Genomic DNA, 12,181 nt, shown 5'->3' with positions numbered 1-12,181 from the left:
GATGGTGGATGGATGGTGGGTGGATGGTGGATGGATAGTGGATGGTGGGTGAGTGGATGGTGGATGGATAGTGGATGGTGGGTGGATGGTGGATGGTGGGTGGATGGTGGATGGATGGTGGGTGGATGGAGGATGGTTGGTGGAGGGTGGAATGATGGTAGATGGGTAGTGAATGGTGGATAGATGGTGGGTGGATAGTGGATGGGGGGTGGATGGTGGATGGATAGATGGTGGATGGATGGTGGATGGTGGATGGTAGATGGATGGTGGGTGGATAGTGGGTGGATGGTGGATGGTGAGTGGATGGTGGGTGGATAGTGGATGGATAGTGGATGGTGGGTGGATGGATGGTGAATGGATGGTGGATGGTGAGTGGATGGATGGTGGATTGTGGGTAGATGGTGGGTGGATGGTGGATGATGGGTGGATGGATGGATGGTGGATGGTGGATGATGGATGAATGGTGGGTGGTGAGTGGTGGGTGGATGGTTGGTAAATGATGGATTTGGGGTGGTGGATGGTGGATGGATGGTTGCTGGATGGTGGGTGATAGTGGATGGTGGATGGATGGTGGATGGTGGATGGATGGTGGATGGTGGATGGATGGTGGAGAGATGGTAGATGGTGATGGATGGTGGGTGGATGGTGGATGGTGGATGGATGGATGGTGGATGGTGGGTGGATGGTGGATGGATGGTGGGTGGATGGTGGATGGATGGATGGTGGATGGATGGTGGGTAGATGGTGGATGGTGGATGGATGGATGGTGGATGGTGGATAGTGGATTGATGGTGGATGGATAGTGGATGGTGGATGGATGGTGGGTGGATGGTGGATGGATAGTGGATGGTGGGTGAGTGGATGGTGGATGGATAGTGGATGGTGGGTGGATGGTGGATGGTGGGTGGATGGTGGATGGATGGTGGGTGGATGGAGGATGGTTGGTGGAGGGTGGAATGATGGTAGATGGGTAGTGAATGGTGGATAGATGGTGGGTGGATAGTGGATGGGGGGTGGATGGTGGATGGATAGATGGTGGATGGATGGTGGATGGTGGATGGTAGATGGATGGCGGGTGGATAGTGGGTGGATGGTGGATGGTGAGTGGATGGTGGGTGGATAGTGGATGGATAGTGGATGGTGGGTGGATGGATGGTGGATGGATGGTGGATGGTGAGTGGATGGATGGTGGATTGTGGGTAGATGGTGGGTGGATGGTGGATGATGGGTGGATGGATGGATGGTGGATGGTGGGTGGATGGTGGATGATGGATGAATGGTGGGTGGTGAGTGGTGGGTGGATGGTTGGTAAATGATGGATTTGGGGTGGTGGATGGTGGATGGATGGTTGCTGGATGGTGGGTGATAGTGGATGGTGGATGGATGGTGGATGGTGGATGGATGGTGGATGGTGGATGGATGGTGGAGAGATGGTAGATGGTGATGGATGGTGGGTGGATGGTGGATGGTGGGTGGATGGTGGATGGATGGTGGATGGATAGTGGATGGTGGATGGATGGTGGATGGTGGATGGATAGTAGATGGTGGATGGATAGTGGATGGTGGATGATGGATGGATGGTGAGTGGTAAATGGATGGTGGGTGGTGAGTGGTGGGTGGATGGTTGGTAGATGGTGGATTTTGGATGCGTGGATGGTGGATGGATGGTGGATGGTGGGTGGATGGTGGATGGATGGTTCTTGGATGATGAGTGATAGTGGATGGTGGATGGATAGTGGATTGTGGATGGATGGGGGTGGATAGTGGATAGTGGATGGTGGGTGGTGGGTAGATGGTGGATAGATAGTGGGTGGTGAATGGATGGTGGATGGTGGGTGGATGGTGGATGGTGGATTATGGATGGATGGTGGGTGGGTGGTGATAGTGGGTGGTGGATGGATGATCGATGGTGGGTGGATGGTTGGTAGATGGACGGTGGATGGTGAGTGGGTGGTGGATGGTGGGTGGATGGTGGATGGTGGATGGATGATTGATGGTGGGTGGATGGTTGGTAGGTGGATGGTGGATGGTGGATGGATGATCGATGGTGGGTGGATGGTTGGTAGGTGGATGGTGGATGGTGAGTGGGTGGTGGATGGTGGGTGGATGGTGGATGGTGGATGGTGGATGGATGATCGATGGTGGGTGGATGGTTGGTAGGTGGATGGTGGATGGTGGGTGGATGGTGGATAGTGGATGGTGGATGGATGATTGATGGTGGGTGGATGGTTGATAGGTGGATGGTGGATGGTGAGTGGGTGGTGGATGGTGGGTGGATGGTGGATGGTGGATGGATGATCGATGGTGGGTGGATGGTTGGTAGGTGGATGGTGGATGGTGAGTGGGTGGTGGATGGTGGGTGGATGGTGGATGGTGGATGGTGGATGGATGATCGATGGTGGGTGGATGGTTGGTAGGTGGATGGTGGATGGTGAGTGGGTGGTGGATGGTAGGTGGATGGTGGATGGTGGATGGTGGATGGTTGGTAGATGGACGGTGGATGGTGAGTGGGTGGTGGATGGTGGGTGGATGGTGGATGGTGAATGGATGATCGATGGTGGGTGGATGGTTGGTAGGTGGATGGTGGATGGTGAGTGGGTGGTGGATGGTGGGTGGATGGTGGATGGTGGATGGTTGGTAGATGGTGGGTGGATGGTGAGTGGGTGGTGGATGGTGGGTGGATGGTGGATGGTGGATGGATGATCGATGGTGGGTGGATGGTTGGTAGGTGGATGGTGGATGGTGAGTGGGTGGTGGATGGTGGGTGGATGGTGGATGGTGGATGGATGATCGATGGTGGGTGGATGGTTGGTAGGTGGGTGGTGGATGGTGGGTGGATGGTGGATGGATGATTGATGGTGGGTGGGTGGTGGATGGTGGGTGGGTCGTGGGTGGGTGGTGGATGGTGGGTGGGTAGATATTCAGCATTGGGGTTGGCGCTGTGCGTCCGGAGGACGGGTCAGTCGAGGAGACGTGGGATGCTCTCAGGCCGTTGAGAGAGCTAATGAACAGAGTGAAGGCCCAGTGGGAAGGGACCCAGGAGGGAGGTGATACCTGTAGTCATGCCCGGGCAAGTCGCCGACCCCTGTTGGTCTGCAGAGCCCCGTCCCCAAGCACTGTCCCTTAATCCTGCTCTGGGATGGTGCATGAGGGACTCTGAGGTGGGTCAGGTGTCAAGTGACACAGTGCCCACTGCGGTCCACCTGCTGGGTGTCCAGCCTTGATGTCCCCTCTGGTCCAGGGGCAGGTCCCTGCTCTCTCTCAGGCTTCTGGCTGGGCTCTGCGAGGCCTGCGCTCTGGCATTTCCTGAGTGACGGTTGCATCCCCCGGGAAATGACATGCAGATTGCTATCAGTGACCCACTTTCAGAGCCGAGGGAACAGGAAGACGGGAGGGGAGGGCTTTGTTGTGGTGTGCAGGGCAGGGGAGGGACAGGACAGTTTGTCTGGGGATGTCCTCTGTTCCATGGAACCCTCACTGGACACCCCACGGCCAGCCAGAACTCAGTCTGTGAACCCATTCCATTGTCCTGGGGTCACGTGACCACCTCCCCCATGTCACCCAGCCAGAACCAGGTGGATCCAGGGCTCTCGCTGACGTGGGCAAAAGCAGTAGCCCCCGGCCATGGACACTGGGGACAGCCTGTCCCATCCCGAGCCTCCTTCCCTCCTGTAAAGCCGGTGGAGGCGGCTCCCTGCCCAGGGGGTGCGTGTGGCTCCCCAGGGGCGCGTCCACACTGGCGTGAATCCTGACTGGGCTGCGCCGAGGAGTGCCTGGTGGGGGGGCTGGGACGTCCCTAGCCGGGCCGAGCTCTGACGGAGGCGCTGGGTCCCTGCAGGATCGTGGATGTCGGTGGCCAGAAGTCGGAGCGTAAGAAGTGGATCCACTGCTTCGAGAACGTGATGGCGCTGATCTACCTGGCCTCGCTGAGCGAGTATGACCAGTGCCTGGAGGAGAACAGCCAGGAGGTGGGCCCCAGGGACCGGCACACCAAGGGGGACTGCCCAACCAGGGGACATGCACACACGGGGGACCTGCACACCAAGGGGGACTGCCCAACCAGGGGACATGCACACACGGGGGACCTGCACACCAAGGGGGACTGCCCAACCAGGGGACCTGCACACACGGGGGACCTGCACACCGGGGACGTGCACACGGGGGACCTGCACACAGGGGACCTGCACAACCAGGGGACATGCACACACGGGGACCTGCACACATGGGGGACCTGCACACACGGGGGACCTGCACACATGGGGACCTGCACACAGGGGACCTGCACACACAGGGGACCTGCACACAGGGGACCTGCACACACGGGGGACCTGCACACAGGGGACCTGCACAACCAGGGGACATGCACACACGGGGGACCTGCACACACGGGGGACCTGCACAACCAGGGGACATGCACACACGGGGGACCTGCACACACGGGGGACCTGCACAACCAGGGGACATGCACACACGGGGGACCTGCACACCGGGGACGTGCACACGGGGGACCTGCACAACCAGGGGACCTGCACACACGGGGACCTGCACACATGGGGGACCTGCACACACGGGGGACCTGCACACATGGGGACCTGCACACACAGGGGACCTGCACACAGGGGACCTGCACACACGGGGGACCTGCACACCGGGGACGTGCACACGGGGGACCTGCACAACCAGGGGACATGCACACACGGGGGACCTGCACACCGGGGACGTGCACACGGGGGACCTGCCCAACCAGGGGACATGCACACACGGGGGACCTGCACACCGGGGACGTGCACACGGGGGACCTGCACAACCAGGGGACATGCACACACGGGGACCTGCACACATGGGGGACCTGCACACACGGGGACCTGCACACATGGGGGACCTGCACACACGGGGGACCTGCACACACGGGGGACCTGCACAACCAGGGGACATGCACACACGGGGGACCTGCACACACGGGGGACCTGCACACATGGGGACCTGCACACAGGGGACCTGCACACACGGGGGACCTGCACACACGGGGACCTGCACACACGGGGACCTGCACACACAGGGGACCTGCACACATGGGGGACCTGCACACACGGGGACCTGCACACATGGGGACCTGCACACAGGGGGACCTGCACACAGGGGACATGCACACACGGGGACCTGCACACACGGGGACCTGCACACACAGGGGACCTGCACACAGGGGACCTGCACACACGGGGGACCTGCACACACGGGGGACCTGCACACACGGGGGACCTGCACACACGGGGGACCTGCACAAAGGGGACCTGCACACACGGAGGACCTGCACACAGGGGACCTGCACACACGGGGGACCTGCACACACGGGGGACCTGCACACACGGGGGACCTGCACAACCAGGGGACATGCACACACGGGGGACCTGCACAACCAGGGGACATGCACACACGGGGGACCTGCACACACGGGGGACCTGCACAACCAGGGGACATGCACACACGGGGGACCTGCACAACCAGGGGACATGCACACATGGGGACCTGCACACACGGGGGACCTGCACAACCAGGGGACATGCACACACGGGGACCTGCACACACGGGGACCTGCACACACGGGGACCTGCACACATGGGGACCTGCACACACGGGGGACCTGCACACAGGGGACCTGCACACACGGGGGACCTGCACAACCAGGGGACCTGCACACAGGGGACCTGCACACACGGGGGACCTGCACACAGGGGACCTGTACCCGCAGCTCCCATGCCCGTGGGAGCACCTTGCTCTGGGTGGCCCTGTGGACGCCTGGCGCGGCTTCGCCCTTCCCCCGCCCTCTCGTGGCTGGACCTCTGCACCCGACCTGACACTGCCTGAGGCACTCAGGAGGACCGTCCTGCCCAAGGTGGCCACACCGCGGCTCGGCACCGTGCCTAGGCACACCCTCAGCAAGTCACACTGAGACCTGGGACCTGCAGCCACGCACGCTCACTGGGGGTCCTTAATCCCGGGACTGGGACCTGCCAGGCTGGCGTCCCCATCCACAGGGACGGTGGTCGCGGGGTGGCAGGGCCAGTGCCACAGGAGTGTCTCCCTGAGTGACAGCGGAGCAGGAGCCCTGGGTCACCTGGTCCCCTGGAGGCGGGTCGCAGGGGTCAGCCTGGGAAGCTGAGGGTCGGGCGTTGGGACTCCCACTTCCAGAATGAGGCAGAGAGTTTCAGGGCACGCGGACAGCTGCCCCTCGGGTCCCGCCGTGTGGGCTGTGCCAGGGTCCTGGGGTCTCTGGAGTCAAGCTGCCCGGGGGGGGCGTCAAAGATGGCTTACGCCCCGCCATCTGGCAGCAGAACGTGGGCCCAGGTGTGGGCAGGGCTGGCTCCTGATGCTGCGGGGAGCGTGGGGAGCCCCAGGGGGTGGATGGCCACATACATCTCCGTTGTCACCAGCGTCCTCCCCCAAGCACCAGTGACATGGGATCAGGACCCCCCCATGACCTCATCTATAGGAATTCCCTGTAATGGCCCTATGAGGTGGACACAGGCGCTGGGAGGACACTGCTCGGCCTGGCACAGCCCCCCCAGGCCTCCCCGCCCCCGGCCCCCTCCCCGGGGCCAGGGTCCGAGGCCACCACCTGCCTTGCCCCTGCAGAACCGCATGAAGGAGAGCTTGGCGCTGTTCGGCACCATCCTGGAGCTGCCCTGGTTCCGCAGCACCTCGGTCATCCTCTTCCTCAACAAGACGGACATCCTGGAGGAGAAGATCCCCTCCTCCCACCTGGCCACCTACTTCCCCAGCTTCCAGGGTGAGTGACTCCACCGCGGCCCCCCCAGGCCGGCCAGGCCCCGGGCCCAGCAGGACCCCACCGAGTCCTGACCAGCGCCGCCCGCTGCCGACCTCTCTGAGCCTTAGTCGCCCCCTGGGCGGGGGTCCAGAGGACAGGCCCACGCCAGAGGCAGCTGGCAGAAAGGAGTTCTAGGAGGCGCCGTGACGTCACCTACTGGTTACTTCCGTGGTGTGGGGTGGACCCAGGGCCTCTGCGTGCTGGGCCCTGGCGCCTCAGCTCTCGTGGGGCCTCAACTCGAGGCCTGGGCTGCTTTCCGGTCGTGCAGGGCTGGCTAAGCGGGTTGAGGGTGAGAGGTCAGGCCTGGCTGGAGCGGGGCACCCGCCGGCTCCTTCCCCAGCACCACACCAGGTCGGGGGCGGGAGCAGGTCACCTGTTTAGTGACAAGGGACCAACAGTCCACGGGCCGCCCGCTCGATCGGCCATTTCGCTTGGCTCCTGGGTTCGTGGGTCAAGCTCTGGGGAGAGCTGAGCTGGGCTGTTTGTCCCGACCCACGAGGCGCCGACCGCGGGTGTCTGGCGCCGAGGAACAGCTCCAGGAAGGCCTCCCCGCGGGCGCTGGGCCTGTCCTCGCGGCCTCCCCTGGCGGCCCCTGCCTGCCCGCTCCCCTGTCCCCACCATGCTGCACCCGGATCCAGCTCGTGGCCGCCTGTGGCCGGGGCTCCCCCACAGGATGGCTGGGGCAGGTTCGCAGACCGCGCCCAGGCGTGGGCTGCCCATCGAGACCGGGCTCAGACGGTCGGGATGGCCCTCGTCCCACCCTGTCACCCAGGACGTCATACCAGTGAGCCCCGGCTCAAGAGGAGGGGCCCAACGTACCCAGAGATGCAGGATAAATGGGTGGCCCTCTTGGAGACCAGCCGTCTTCATTTCCTCGGCCCGCTGTGACCGAGGACAGCAAAGGCTGGGTGCGGTCACCCTGTCTGTCTGCCCAGCAGTTTTGGGAGCGGAGGCAGGGGGATGGCCAGCCTGGGCCACTTGGCGAGACCCTCTCGGTATAAACAGGGATACATGCGGGCTGCAGCTCCGTCCCCACCAACAGCCTCAGGCCACAAAACGGGGGGTTCCAGAGCTCAGTGGACCCTGCCCACGAGGCCTGGGGGGCGGAGTCAGGGTGTGGCCCGCTGCCCGGCGGCCTCCCGGGGGGGCACCCCCTCGCTGTTCCTCGTCCACAGACGCAGGCTCCATGGCTGCGCCCCCATGGCACGGCCACCTCCTCACCACACCTGCGTCTCCACTTGCCACGGGGCCACCAACCACTGGCCTTAGGGTCACCCTCGTCAGTCCGACCCCATTTCGTTTAAATAATTGCATCTGCAAATACTCCACTCCCCCAGAGTCCACTCTCTCAGGTCCAGGAGGACGCAGAGTTTGAGGGACACTATCTCACCCCAAATCACAATGAGCCCCAGTAGATGAGGCCTGCAGGGCCTGCTTGGCAGCAGGTCAGAGGCCCACAAACATGACCTCTGGAGAGGTTGCCGGGTTTGCGCCCCGGCCTTGCTGCGTCGGAGCCCCGCGGCCAGTCTCTGCCGGTCATACCCACAAGGTCGAGGGTCTGGGAGGCTGAGGCCAGGTGGAGGACAGTGGCCTGGACGCCCTCCGCCCTTCCCAGCTGAGCCCGAGGGTCCGTTTGGCCTAGGGAGTGTGGGAGCAGGGGAGGGGATGGTTTGAGGGACTTCTTCGGTGGCCAGAGCACATCACCAGCTGCTGGCCCCTCACCATGGAGGGCCGCCCGAGGGGAGTTCTCGGCCAGGCGCCCTTTGTCCTCATCTGGAAGCCCAGTGCAGGGGACCAGACACGGGAGGCCAAGGCTCAGGACAGCGGCCACCTGCTGACAGGCAGCGTGGGTCAGCGGGAGGCGGGACTTGAACCCAGGACGGACGTGAGGACCTGGAGCTGGAGCCCCAGCCACTCTGGCACCCGGGGAGGCGCGTCTGGAGTGCAGGGCCCTCTCCTTGTCTCCGCCCCGCGAGGCCCTGACCGCCCCAGCTGGCGGAGATCGGGACTGACCTCTTGGCAGCTGGGTAGCCCCGCAGCGCGGGGGGCGCCTGGGGCAGCCCGCATCACGCTGTGCTTTCCACCCTGCGTCCCCAGCCCCGAGGTGCCCGTCCAGGGGTGGCCGCGGCTGACGGGGGTCCCTCCCTCCCTTGGCCTCAGCAGCTCCAGGATCCCGCCCCCCACCCCCGGTGCAGCCCAGAGTCCCAGGACCGAGTCCCACTGCCCCCTCCCATCCCGGGTCCTGGTGAGCCTTCCCGCGGGGCTCCAGGCTGGGCCGGGTCACCTGGCCAGCGATGCCCACAGAGGGGGCCCGGCCTGCGGGTGGGGAGGAGGGTCCTGATGCCCCCGCGTCCCTCCCAGGCCCCCGGCAGGACGCGGAAGCAGCCAAGAGGTTCATCCTGGACATGTACACGGGCATGTACACCAGCTGTGTGGACGGCCCCGAGGGCAGCAAGCGAGGCCCACGCTCCCGCCGCCTCTTCAGCCACTACACGTGCGCCACGGACACGCAGAACATCCGCAAGGTCTTCAAGGACGTGCGGGACTCGGTGCTGGCCCGCTACCTGGACGAGATCAACCTGCTGTGACCAGGCCCGGCAGGCGGTGGGCAGTGGAGATGGACCCCAGATGCCGGTCGCTCCGGCCCAGGGCCAGGAGGCAGGAGGCCCTCGTGCGAGGGACTGGAGGGACGGACGGCCCACCACTGCCCCTCTCTCCTCTGCCCCTCACCTGGTCAGCCGTCCCCGCCGACCTCCTGGACTCCAGCTACGTCCTTGGAAAGGGAGGAACATGGCCTCGGGATGCCAGAGGGGGGGAAGGTGAGGCCCGGGTGGGAGGCTGCGTGGGAGGCCTCTGGGCCCAGGGTCACTGGGTGACCTTGCGTGGGAAAGGAGCTGTCCTTCGGGGTGGGCTCTGGCGCCCTCTGGTGGAAGCAGGAGGAATCCCCGCAGATGGCGCTCACCCAGGACAGGTGGCCGGGCAGGGGCCTCCGGCGGCCACCACAGAGCCCCCTTCCAGAGCCCCCAGGCCCACGGCATCCTGCCCCGGTGTGCTGAGGAGGAACCCGAGGCCCCAGGTCCCTCTCCTGCTCCAAACAGCCTCTGTATTTATTCCCCCGCGTCCACCGGCCCCCCTGTGGGGTAGACATTAAAGAAAGGACCCCAGGTCGGGGCTTCCTGGGGGTGTGTCCACGGCCTCCTGCCCTCCCCATCCCCCTTCAGCGACCCGCCCAGGTGCCGTGGCGGCAGGGGCCAGGGAGGGAAGTGTCCCTTGCCCCCCTCCCCGCCCCGTCACTGGTCACCGTGGGCCAGGAGGTGAAGTCCTGCCCCACCATCGCCCATCACCCACGTCCCAGCCACGGGCCACCCAGCCAGCCCCCGCACGGTCCCCAGGAGCCCTGGAGGGTGGCTGAGCCGGCCCACCCGGAGGCCCTGGCCGCCTGGCACCGGACGCACGTTTGACCACTTTGGTTGGGATTCACAGAGACGTCTGTGATGTGGCCCGCGGGGACACGGCCCTCACAGCGCCCAGGCCCAGGCGGCTTCCCCAGGACGGCCTCACCTGGGGCGGTGGCTTGGCCACCCTGGTGGGCCAGCCTCCGCGTCCACAGAGGCCAGATTCCTTCAGGACCCCGGCTGGTCCCAGACCCAGGACCCGGTCCACCCCACGTGGCCTCAGGTCTCTGGCTTCTCTGGCTGGTGCCAGAGGCCCCTCGATTTGGGGGTGACTGGTCTGAGGGGGGCTGGCAGGTGCTGGGGGCTCAGAACACGCATGGCTCTCGGTCTGGAGGCCAGAGCATGGACTCAGGGACCAAGGCGCCACAGAGACAGAGGGAGGCCCTCCCTGCCCGTCCAGCCCTGGGATGCATGGCTCGTGTCTGCATGCCCGGCCGCCTCCTCCTCTGTGGCTTCTCCTGCAGGTGTCTGTCCAGGTCCTCCATCTGGTCTCAGGGCCTTGACCTCCAGGCGGGGTTCTGTCACTGAGCCACCACTGCCCCCTGCCCCAGCACTGACCCAGGGCCCCCCACGGAGCCCTCCCCCGCCCTTCTTATGTTGACTTTGAGGCCGGGCCTCACTCAGTTGCCCAGACTGGTCAGGAGCTTGTGATCCTCCTGCCTCAGCCTCCCACGTGGCTGGGATCAGAGTTGTAAGCCTCCAGCCCGGCCTCTTCCTCTTCTAAACGCCCTCCTCACTGGGCTCGGGGTCCACCCAAATGGCCTCCTCTTAGCTTGATTCCATCTGCAAAGACCCTATTCAGCTGGGCACAAGTTCAAGGCCAGCCTGGGCAACGTGGCCAGGCCCCATCTCAAGATATAAAAATAAGCAGGACTGGGGTGGGCTCGGGGTGGTCCCCGGGTCAGTCCTCGGAACCCCACAGAAGGCACCAGACGGGAGGTCAGTCTCAGGTGCCGCCAGGTATTTTGTGGGCAGCCCTGGGCTGGGTCAGTGCCAGGGTCAGTTGGGGCTCGGGGACTTGGTGGAGGAGCTGAGAGGTCACCAAGATCCCATGGAGGCACAAGCCGCCGAGTGACTGCACAGTGCGTTCCCTCCGCTCCTCGGCAGGCGACGGCACGGATCCCGGCCCCCTCCCCAGGTCAGGCCCGCGGGTCACCTGTGAGCCAAACCCAGCCCTGCTCTGGGCACCCGGCCACGCCTGCCCGGACTCCACCGGGCCTTACCTGCAGCCCCGGCCGGGTCCCAGGAGCCACCACCGAGGGTAGAAAACTTTGGGGCAAAAATTCCAGAAAGCGCTGTGTCTGGGGCTCAGGGTGGAGACTCACCTGGCACCCCCGTGAGCCGGGTTCGAGTCTCAGCACCACATGATACTAAAGTAGAGGTATCGGGTCCTCCTACAGCTCAACACGGATTTTTAAAACATTCCAGAAAGTTCCAAAAACCACATGGTTTTGCCATGTGCCCAGCTGGTGGCCCGAGTGGGCAGCCCGGCTGTGGGCACCTCTGCCATCCAGACCCTCTCCAGCGCCCTCTCCTGCGTGGCCAGGGCTGAGGTGGGCACCCGCCAGGGGCTTTCCCAGTCACCGTCCCCCACACGGACGCTCCGTGCCAGCCCTGAGCCGGGCACCGCCAGTCGCCAGGGCGTCCAGAGTCCACGGAGGCAAATGCTGCTCCAGAGAGCATCCCTGCCGTGGACCCTGAGGGCCTCCGAGGACGCTCTGTGGTGTCCACTGCACCAGCAGACTGAGTCGGGGGTGGACATGGTCCAGCTGGACGGCCGTGGCCTTCACAGGCGCTGACCTGGGCGCGGTGACCGCGGGCCGTCTCCCCCTCCCCCGCTCAGAGCAGGTGCGCTCTGTGCCGAGGTTTGTACAATAGGTTGCGAGTGGGTGGGGCCACC

General features: G+C 64.4%; 1 protein-coding gene across 1 annotated transcript; it reads left to right on the top strand.

Annotated features, from left to right (window-relative positions):
* The first annotated feature begins 3,759 nt into the window (after nucleotides 1–3,759).
* Gna15 (G protein subunit alpha 15) lies at nucleotides 3,760–9,932 on the top strand. Its single transcript, XM_077795862.1, has 3 exons — nucleotides 3,760–3,968; nucleotides 6,634–6,787; nucleotides 9,188–9,932. The coding sequence occupies exons 1-3, from the start codon at nucleotides 3,903–3,905 to the stop codon at nucleotides 9,412–9,414; spliced, it is 447 nt and encodes a 148-aa protein (XP_077651988.1). The 5' UTR covers nucleotides 3,760–3,902; the 3' UTR covers nucleotides 9,415–9,932.
* The last annotated feature ends 2,249 nt before the right edge of the window (nucleotides 9,933–12,181 follow it).

The sequence above is a fragment of the Urocitellus parryii genome, chromosome 3 (genome assembly GCF_045843805.1).
Source record: "Urocitellus parryii isolate mUroPar1 chromosome 3, mUroPar1.hap1, whole genome shotgun sequence".
NCBI classification, from domain to species: Eukaryota; Metazoa; Chordata; class Mammalia; order Rodentia; family Sciuridae; genus Urocitellus; species Urocitellus parryii.
This window is presented reverse-complemented; position numbering and strand designations above follow the sequence as displayed.